The following is a 10,248-nucleotide window of genomic DNA, read 5'->3' as shown; positions in this document are numbered from 1 at the left end:
GAAAAAATGTGAGATGATATAGGATCGACGATATCTATTTGTATCCGATTTGATTACACCCATACTATTTAGACTACGTGTAAACAAACAGCTAACTCTGGGATCTATCTGGTTTACCTTGCTCCCAATTACTGAGTCCATTTAAACTGGACCAAAATTTTTTGATCGAAATGGGCCAATTTCGGTCTGGGCGAAATTAGTGATATTTGAAATTTCTGTATTTCACTGATTTTTTTCCCTGGACACATCTAGCTTGAAATTGTTTAGGATAATTTTTTTAAACTGAAATAGTTTTTAGAAACTCAGTTCACCCCGGGCATATGATCTTTCACGCTTGAGAAAACCCGCCCTCCTCTCGCCTCCACAAGAAGAGATATTACAATTCATGTATATTTAATTGCATATGGTTTCCAGAATATTTCATGGATCATCAATGAATCCCCAAACCCTAACCCGGCAACCCCCAGGTCCTAAAACTTGCCGGAGGCCCCCAGAGAAGAAGACACAACAAAATGTTGAGGGCATCAGCAAAATCAATATATAAGTAGGAAATTTCAGCCGCCTGATTAGTTATTACGAGGATCCAATGATTAATACTCTAATTGGGTTTAATCAACAGGCACGAAAAAATCCCACAAATAACAATCACAATAAAATAGAAAGATGCCACAGCTTTTAATTTTTTGTTACAATTTTTTAACGTTGATTTGATACACAAATAAAAAATCATGGTTGCAGAAGATTGTGCTTTTGATATGCACCTTTTATTTTCTTTAAATTGCTTCTATGACATCTTATTTAAAGGTTGCCGTACCTTGTTCATTTTCTATGGAATGTCAAAAAGATGTGCATTGTTGGAAAATGTTACTATTATGGTTCCGGTAGGACCACTAGAAACGCTTCAAACTATTTATTCCCAAAAGGAATTATAGTACATGTAGTCATGATACTACAGATAAAGGAAACAAATAAATGGTTTATGAGAAGTCAAGAGCTGCATTGCCAACACATTCCAGCACTAACAATGCATAAAAATGCATATGCATTCTATCAATGCCGCATCCTACCACACATTGTCCTAAGTACAGCAAGAAGAAATTTCTGCTGTCATTGCCTAATATTTCCTCCCGTACAAATATGGGAGCACTGAATTTACTTTCATCCACAAGAGCTTATAACTGAATACTGATAATGGTGAACTGTAAATGCGGACATGTATTATGCTGCCCATATATAAGCCAAACACCACAACCACAATAAGTAAGCGCTATTCCTAATGAGCAAGAGGGAGAAAAAGATTCAAAACTGACCTGAGTCTTCTTTCATAAAGTGAAGCGTGAGCATTAGGAAGAGAAAATTACAGGTCCTTAAAAACCAAAAGAAAATTTACATGCACAAAAACACAGGGTGGCTGGGATGTACAACTATAAAAACACAAGACATGCAGGCTCTAAAGATCCAAAATCAAATCTCCATGCATCAAGCATATAGCACATTATATTCTAATAAAGATTATTTTCTTTTACTTTCCCCAAAAAAATTTAGGACAACATTGCAACAGGATTTTCCCTTTTTGCACACAGCAACACGGTGTAGCTGTAAAAACATATAAGAACAAAAATGGATATAATCTCAAAACACTAACGGAATTCAGTCATCAAAGAAAGTGACCACATAACAATGTATACAGATTTTTAGCAGTGGTCACTACTAAGTAAAAGGATCTCTTGGTATAAAGCGAACATATTGAATACTGTAACCTAAAGAAGCTCCTTCAACTGCTGGACAACATCTGCAATTGCAACAGATGATGCTGTCAGGTGAATCCTACTACAGAATCATGCTCACCTGCTACTAAAGAAGACTCACCTTGAACAACATATGGAGTTGTCTTGAATTCATGCCAGAAATTAGGGTTAAACGTAATGTCATAGCGGAGGAACTTTGCAGCAAGGAATGCAGCTCCAGCAGCAATGTGATGAGGTTTGAACTGAAGCCAAAGTGAACTTCGGAGCCTGAATTAATGAAATAAATAAGAATAATAGTTGGGTGATACTTAAAAACACTCAAATAAGAGCTGCACAAACCATCGATTAGAGAACTGTGTGCATGAAAAATAAGGCCATTTGTTTCAGGCAACATGACAAGCCATGTCAGCGAGAGATGTCAAGGGAAGGTTCCATCAAATATCTACATATTACAAAAAGACTAAAGAAACCATATGCAATGGCCCTTACCACTAAAAGATGCTTCAGGTGATAACATTATCGAAGAACCTTCTGCAGAATTTGTCATATTGCTAAACTCAAGCAATTAGACACGCCTCTTTGTATGCATACATCAATTCTTTGACCAAAAAATGCTTCAGCGACATATGCCACTCCAGGAATCACAAATGTCATTTGACCATGAAAAGGTTTGATTTGCAAGCCACACAAGCGAGATAACATAGCAAACTCCAACAGAGTTGCACTTATTTTTGTTTGCTAACCAATTCTCGAGTTGTTTTTGCGTATAAACCACAATGTCACATTGGAAGGTTATAAAATAGTTCAGGTAATTCTCAATATGACAATTTACTAAAATATGCATCTAACTTTTGAAAATGACACCACATGAAAATGTCAGTGTCACTGTCAGCAAGGCAGTCTTTAGTAGAAGAGAATTTGGCCAGGTAACCTCTACTTCTCTACATATAAATTCCGACGGGCCAATTATGATGGAACCACTAAGTCATGCAAATTTTATGGCCTTATATAGCAATACACAAGCACAGAAAATGTGTTCAATGGTAAGATGTAATGAACAAAAGCTGATCAAATGCAAATGTGACAACTCTATCAATAAAAGTAAGCTCAAATTTGAAAAACACAATACAACATTTCTAACCAAATTTGAAGAAATTGAGCCTAGGCCATGAGGCCAATACTTGATCTGTCATAACCCAAAAAGTAGTAGCACATTGTCAAGTTTGTCCTCTCTTTGTACAATTGGATCACATGGCCATGGAGTACAACAACAACAACAACAAAGCCTTTATCCCAAGCAAGTTGGGGTAGGCTAGAGATGAAATCCACAAGATCAAACTAAAAAGATGATAAGAAAACAATAATGATAATAAAGGTACTAGAATTAAGATGTATATGATTTTAAAATTAGATTATTAGGTTAAAGCATTCTTCAAGAGTCAAGGTCCAACAGTCAATACTGAAGCGAGATAGGAAAAAAGTTCTATAGGATTTTCTTCTGAGCAAACAAAAAGGTTTCATTTACGACCAAGACTCCCTCTGATTTCTGCAACACAAATCTGTATATTGAACTGTGGGAAATAAGAATAAATTTCTAGGTGGACACTTTTTCTTTGTCATTTTTTTCTTCCAATTATCACAAATAATGTTGCTCCATTATGATTCTTAGGTTTAAAGATGCTTTTCATGAACATCACACCAATACTCTGCTAAAATTCTCACAGTTAAGCACAAAATTTTATTGAAAAGTGACCTTGCAAACTTATGCCACACCAGAAGGATCCATATATCCTTGTACACACAAGAAAGCTTACTGTGAAACTAAAACTGGTGAATGCATGCACACAAACCAAATACAACACATAAATTTAGTTGAAACGAGAAGTTATCCAACATGAATTGTAGGATCAACAGAACGAGGAATAGAAGGCACAAAAACATGAATCCTCACATCATCACAACATTAGAACCCCAATGTTCAGTGCTGGAGGAAGTAGTACAGGGACATCTTCGAAGCATCAACAACAGAAAATTGTTTATAGTTGAAATGTCCAACAGAAAAAAAAAATTGTAACTAAAATGTCCAACCTAAAACCCAAAGGCAATTTCCACTAGGAACAAACAGAGAGTTGTAAATAGAAATTTTTTAGAAGGATATGAGCATTTCAAACAGAATATGTACGTTATATAGTGAGAAATTTGACCGTAAAAATGATAGCACTCTAGAAAATGATACTCAACAGCAGAACTCAATAATGAGCATTGTGAATATCTAGTGCTACCTCCTGTCCAAAGTATATGTCACCATGGCCACAGTCAAAGTTTTGCATCTTTGACCAACAATAAGCATTGAATTATTTAGATTTATCACTTGAGAATAACTTTAGTAGATTCATCATCAAAAGTACATATATACCATCATATTATAATTTCATTAGTTTTTGTACCTATACATTCAGAAAAAGGGATGGTCGGATGTGTATATAGGATACTGTGTCATGTTCTGAACGGCACACGAATCTTGAAGGATGCAATTGCTACATCAAGTAACAGATCTTACAGAAGTTCCTCTTTTCAATCATTCAATCACTTAATAGCAGGCAAGTAGGCAAAAGAAAGATTAATACCCTTCTTAAAAGGAAAGTTTGCATTTACAACACATCCCGAACTAGCTATTAATTAGTTTTCCATTTCCATGGTCTACTACTGTATGGCGGGGAGTTCCAAATCTTGCATTAGTGTAACCAAATTTTTCTTTGTTGCTTTTTGTTTTGCTATGCATATATGCAGTTCACTAAATTAGAATGGCAACACGACTTGGCCTTTTAACTAACTGCAACATAGCATCGCTTTGATCTAGCTCGTGATTAACTTCCACTCTGAACTATACCACAAATAACATGATCATGCTCACAAAATGTAACATGAAGTTACATATGAAAAGAGTACAGGACCATTAATAATTTGCTATGTTTGCAAACTATGTAATCAAAGCTTGAAAAATTACTACAACTATATTTTATATCTAGCAGATATCTATGATATTTGCTTCTTGGAAAGATGAATGTTGCACAAAATTAGAAGCACTCATGATAGAATGTCAATGCAAGGCCTAGATATACATACAAATATATGTAACACTCCCTCCATTTCTAAATAAATGTAGTTCTAGCTTTTGAATTGTCCGCATGTCATTCAAGATGCACTTACAGCTTTTACCTTATGTACCCCTCCCTTTTTAATATCCATCTTTATTTGCAACTTCATGCTGCTATGGATTAGAGTAATACACACCATAAAAAGAGCAATAACCAACGAAATCTAACATTGTGTTTTGTAGATGTTTTGGTTGTTGTGCAAGATCCTAAAATGGCATTTATTCATGAAAAGAGATAGTAGTGTGAAAGAGAGCTCAACAATACAAAACTTTTTATTGATGATAAAAAGGTACATATACATCAGGATAGACTGTACAATTCATGTCAAACTGAGTCTTCATGAAGTATACATAAAGACCAGATCCAGAAATTGTATTTCCATAACTAATTGCAATGAGAATAGAAAGAAGATTCGTACAAGTCCACTTATTTGCACCAACAATAATATCCAGAATGCTGACATTGACAACAATTAAGCAAACTACGAGTAATAGTCAATACTATATTCTGTGTTAGTTGATAGAGTTGTGGATGGTATTCAAAGGCACTTATTTTGTGGCAGGTGAGACAAGTGCCAGGGATAATCAGTTCTTGAGAATCATTTGATCTCACATTATATCCAAACCACCCTTAAAATCTCTAAGAATTCCCTTCATCCAATCTCATCCAGTATTGCACAGGCCACAACCTAGTCCAAATGTTGTGCTTTGGCTGCTGACTGCAGAAAGATTGACCAGTATGCAGTGCCCCCAAATGAGGTTAGTTGATAAAAATAAAATATGGTCCTAGGAACTGTGCATGGTATCTTCATTCCAGTCCAGCTAACTATAGATCCACTAAAAATTGTCTAACTAGCATTTACCCTGGTAAGAATATCCATTTTTAACCTCTCACGATTAAGTGTTTTTTCTTTTCTTTTTCTTTATGCCAGATTGGAACAATGTTGATTAGACACTATGATCCGCACATGGGTGCACAGAGCCGACTACAAGTTTGAAGGATAACATCTAAAGACCCAAGCCTGGTCCAACTTTAGAAAAGCCAAAGTCCAAAAAAAAATTGACATTGCTAGTGTGTATCAAAATTCTCGGTAAGGATCCACAAGAATGAAATTTTTGCAAGGTGCTTGGCTGTTGTTTAAAAGAACTAAGAAAAAAATATGTTAGTAAGTAATGACCAACTAATGTATTAAAAAACAGAAAATACTTACCCTTCGTTGATCAGATTCCAAGCCATATTAAATAGTACAGTATGTGAGAGCCCTAGTTTGCTCAGCGCAGAGGAAAGGGATGCATATGGATGGGCTACTTCAAGTTCGAAATCAAGTGTTGTCAGTATCATTTGCTCCGTCTGTGTCACACTCTCTCTGTACTGTTGAAACCAGCCTTGCTGAAGAAACAGAAATACAAAACATTAGCAAATGGCAGTTCCTTATGGGTTTCCACAATTTAGTTCAGAAAGTAAGAACACATTCAAGTCAACATACTATTGAAGGAATACATAAAAAAATGTAGAGTTTGAGGGTATTATTTGTCTACTTACACCTCGTAGCATATAAGGAAGGAGGTTGAATTCTTGATTTCGAGAAACTTCACACGAAGCCCTAAGAACAGTATTCAAAAGGCATGCTGTTTCTTCTGACTTTGCTGCCAGAAACAAGGCTGCAGTCGCAACCAACTGCAAGTTTTTGAAAGAAAATAATGGTCGTCACAAAAGAATAAGATCAGATTTGGCATGTGCACATATGCATATAGAAAAGCATAAATCCACATTGCATGTATACTTGATATAATAGTTATCTTGAAGGGAAAAAATCAAAATAATCACCCCTTTCCAGATAACTGAATCTTCAAGAGTTACAGTGTAAACAAATATATGGGGCATTAGCCAGAAAGGCAAAACTATGTACTGTAAAGACACAGTACAAAAGCCTTCACAAGCCAAGTTACAAGATGCACGTGAAGGATTTATTTTTTAGGCGAGATGGAAGATGCACATGAAGATGACAATAGCTTGGTAGTTAGCACAGTATAGAAGAAGTACATGCAACATAGCTACATTCAAGGGCGTGTTTGGTTGCCCGCATCAGGGGCATCTTGGCTCAGTGCATGCGTATATTCCCGTGGAGAAGGTCGTTTGGTTGCCGGCATACACTGTTTCTCTCTACATCTGTGGATCAATTATACGGTAGGAGCCTGGTCCGCCCGAATCGAGCTTTTCTATAGAGCTTGACCTGGTGGATGCATTGCATCTGCTACAATATTGCAACGGGTCCACTCGTTAGTCTCAGGTGCAAGATCACTGCATCTGCATCCATCCATACAGGTAACACAAAACCTTCACATGGTTACTGCATCCGCAAGTGCAGGATCATTGCATCCGTTTATACAGATAAACAAACACTCTTCTTTTCAAAGTTACTGCACCTGCTCAGCCTGCTTCTACTCGTTCAGGATATACGTTGCAGCTCTACGAAAACCCATACGAACAACCAAACACACCCCATGTAAATATACGCAGATTCTTTCAGCACACGTTGGCTTGTTGCGGCTCGCAGGTTAGCCATTTGAAAATAATAAATTTAGATCAAAAGTTTTGTTGAGCTTTCATATTTCTTGTTTAAAAAACTTGATGGTTCTTCCAATATACACATTCTGGCCACTAAGTTACACATTTCAACAAATAAAGGTGCTCTGGATTAATTTTTTGTAGAGTTTGAACTTATTCATTTGAGGTGAACTAAATCGATCGTATGGCCACCTAATGAAATTAAGTTGCATGACTGGCAAATTCTTGTAGAAGAGGCAAAAGAGGTAAAGACAACTAACAAATCTATCAAGGTAGGCGTGAGATCTGTGGAAGAAGAAACGGTGGCAATACACCACGGCCGTCGCGATTGTTGTCTGTGGACTGCAGCAGACACAACACAAAGATTAGCAATACAAAGACAATTCAACAAACCAATCAACAGCCCACATAACCGGCAGCAAGCTTACAGCCCAAGGCGGACGCCGAGGCAGCGCAGGTATGAGCAGTAGGACGCGCGCAGCCTCGCCTCGAGCGCGGAATCGATCCCATCCCTCCGCGACGGCGACCGCCGCTCGATCTCGTCCCGCGACAGCAGCGGCCCGGGGGCGCCTTCCTCCCGAGACCTCTCCGGCGCCTCAGGGGCTGGTGCTGCAGGCGGCGGCGGATCCCACCGAGGATCGGGCGCGCAGCGGGCCCGCTTCGGCGGGGCCGGGCCCGCGGCCTGGTGAGCGTGAGGGGGAGGAGGAAAGATGCGCTCTTGGAGGTGCGAGAGCGTGAGCGGGTCGCGGGAGACGTGGTAAGGCACGGTGCCGGCGGGGACGGTTGCGTAGGAGTGCGCATGGTGCACTGGATAGGGGTGGTAGGGATCGTCATGGTCGCGGCGGCGGCGGCGGGTGTGGGGCGGAGGGTCGTGGTGATAGGAGTTCGCATGGTGGTGAGGGCGCTGGGTGGCCGGGCCGGCGGCGAAAGACTGGGATGACATGGCGGAGATGGCGTCGACGGAGACGGAGGTTGAGGATCCGAGGAGAGAAAGGATTTGTTGGGTTAGGCAATTGAGGATGCGAATTGCGGTACGATTTGCTGGGGGATTTCGGGGAACGCCACCGACTTTGTGGCCACTCTTCAACTACCACCTTTTTCGGCGTCCTTCCATACAGAGAAGATAATTTCAATATTTACCATTTTTAACTCTTTTCGCCGCCATATGACCTTGCTGGTCTGGATGAGTACGCAAAAAAGACTATCGTGCCCCTGGCCTTGCTCTATTATACTTGGCCGAAGCCAGTACTTCAGAAGTTTAATACATCATACAGCCAGTTCTTTGGAGTTAGCTTCTTATTGACTGATTGACTTGGTTGGCTTGGTGTGGGCAGTGGAACCTGTGAGGAGCTTGCACCTGCCTCCATTGCCATTCTCCTGGTATTCAAATGGAAAGCTAGTTGTAGACTGAAATTGAACAAATACGCTAAGAGGTCCAGGGTTGTATCTCCTTGTAAGTGGTCTAGGGCTCTGAGACAGGATGGCTCCCTTTTCAAGACCCTTCAATGTCCACATCTTTGCCTCCCTTGGTCCTACCCTTCTGAACCTTGCTCTTGCGAGTCCTCTTCCTACTTAAAGTACATGTACACTGGTTAAGAAAGACAAATGTGAAGAAAAAGCTTTGGTTAAGGAAGACAATACATACCTCTTTTTAGTTCCATTCATGGGACATTTTGCACTTGTTTTCCTATGTCCATGCTCTCCATAGTTGGGGCATATAACTTGCCTCTTGATCTTTCATTTGCCCTTCTCGAGGTAAGATTTGATTTTGTTCTTTCTCTACCTACCCACTCCTCTCTTTTTGGCCAAAGAAGGCAGTAGCTTGAATCCTTTGTCAACAACTGGCTATTGATTTCTATTAGTAATATTAGGAATGATCCATGCATATGCTTGCTGCAGCTTTTAGACAGAAAAAGCCTCAAGAACAAAATTCTCAATTTTTGGCTTCCTCTGAGTAGTGATGATAGCTAATGCATGGGGACATGATTTTCCAATCTTCTGCCACTCAACACATGTACATTCCTTCTTGTCCAAGTACATAACATGTCTAATCATGTCACAACCCAAATCTCATAGACATGTTATTAAGCATAATCATGCATCATGAATATCATGTTTAATTGTTGAGTGCTTGTTAATTCTAATGGTGTCTTAGCATTTGCTAAGAGTTATAAGAATACCTGACCGTGCAGTTTTCTTTTAGTTTAAATTCCGCTTAGGCGTTGTGGGTGAATCCAATTAAAATGGGTTCATCTCGTATTATAATCGCTGCACAAAAATTTCTACAACTTTTGGAGCACTAGAGCATCTTGGGTCAAGAAAAATGAGAGAAAAAAAAATGAGGAGAGAGGGAAAAGAAATAGTAGCTGTAATAGACTTGAGGCACTTACACGTGGGCCCACATGAGCTGAGTTGGCCCCACCACCTCTCCTTCTCTTTCAACTGCAACAGCACCCTCTCCCCTCACCTCACTCTCTCACTCCCACGCTCTCTCTCCCTCCCACCGAATAGCCAAGCAGTAAGAGCTACTCTCCTCTCTCAAATTCTCCTCCCTTTCTTCCTCAAATCATCCATCAAGAAGCAAAAATCAAGGTATATATGTGGTACCATTGCGTTCCCTAGCTTCTAAGCTTCCCTTTCAACAAGTAAATATCAGTCAACAACAACATAAACAATAAGTCAACAAGTAAATTTCAGTCAACAAAAGTATTTGACAAATAGGTTATTACCCTAATACTCTTGTTAGCCTAAGTCTTAGCTCTAATTTTCCAAGG

The 10,248-nt window shown here is 39.2% G+C and overlaps 1 protein-coding gene across 1 annotated transcript; it reads right to left on the bottom strand.

Annotated features, from left to right (window-relative positions):
* Positions 1 to 1,495: 1,495 nt before the first annotated feature.
* LOC133912690 (cyclin-T1-4-like) lies at positions 1,496 to 8,599 on the bottom strand. The gene is made up of 6 exons (XM_062355552.1): positions 7,903 to 8,599; positions 7,735 to 7,816; positions 6,449 to 6,583; positions 6,117 to 6,295; positions 1,870 to 2,015; positions 1,496 to 1,792 (listed from the first exon to the last, which is right to left on the bottom strand). Exons 1-6 carry the CDS (start codon positions 8,415 to 8,417, stop codon positions 1,761 to 1,763), a joined length of 1,089 nt encoding a protein of 362 aa, XP_062211536.1. The 5' UTR covers positions 8,418 to 8,599; the 3' UTR covers positions 1,496 to 1,760.
* Positions 8,600 to 10,248: the final 1,649 nt, after the last annotated feature.

The sequence above is a fragment of the Phragmites australis genome, chromosome 1, assembly GCF_958298935.1.
Source record: "Phragmites australis chromosome 1, lpPhrAust1.1, whole genome shotgun sequence".
NCBI lineage: Eukaryota > Viridiplantae > Streptophyta > Magnoliopsida > Poales > Poaceae > Phragmites > Phragmites australis.
The sequence above is the reverse complement of the archived record's forward strand: the minus strand, read 5'-3'. Positions and strand labels throughout refer to the sequence as shown.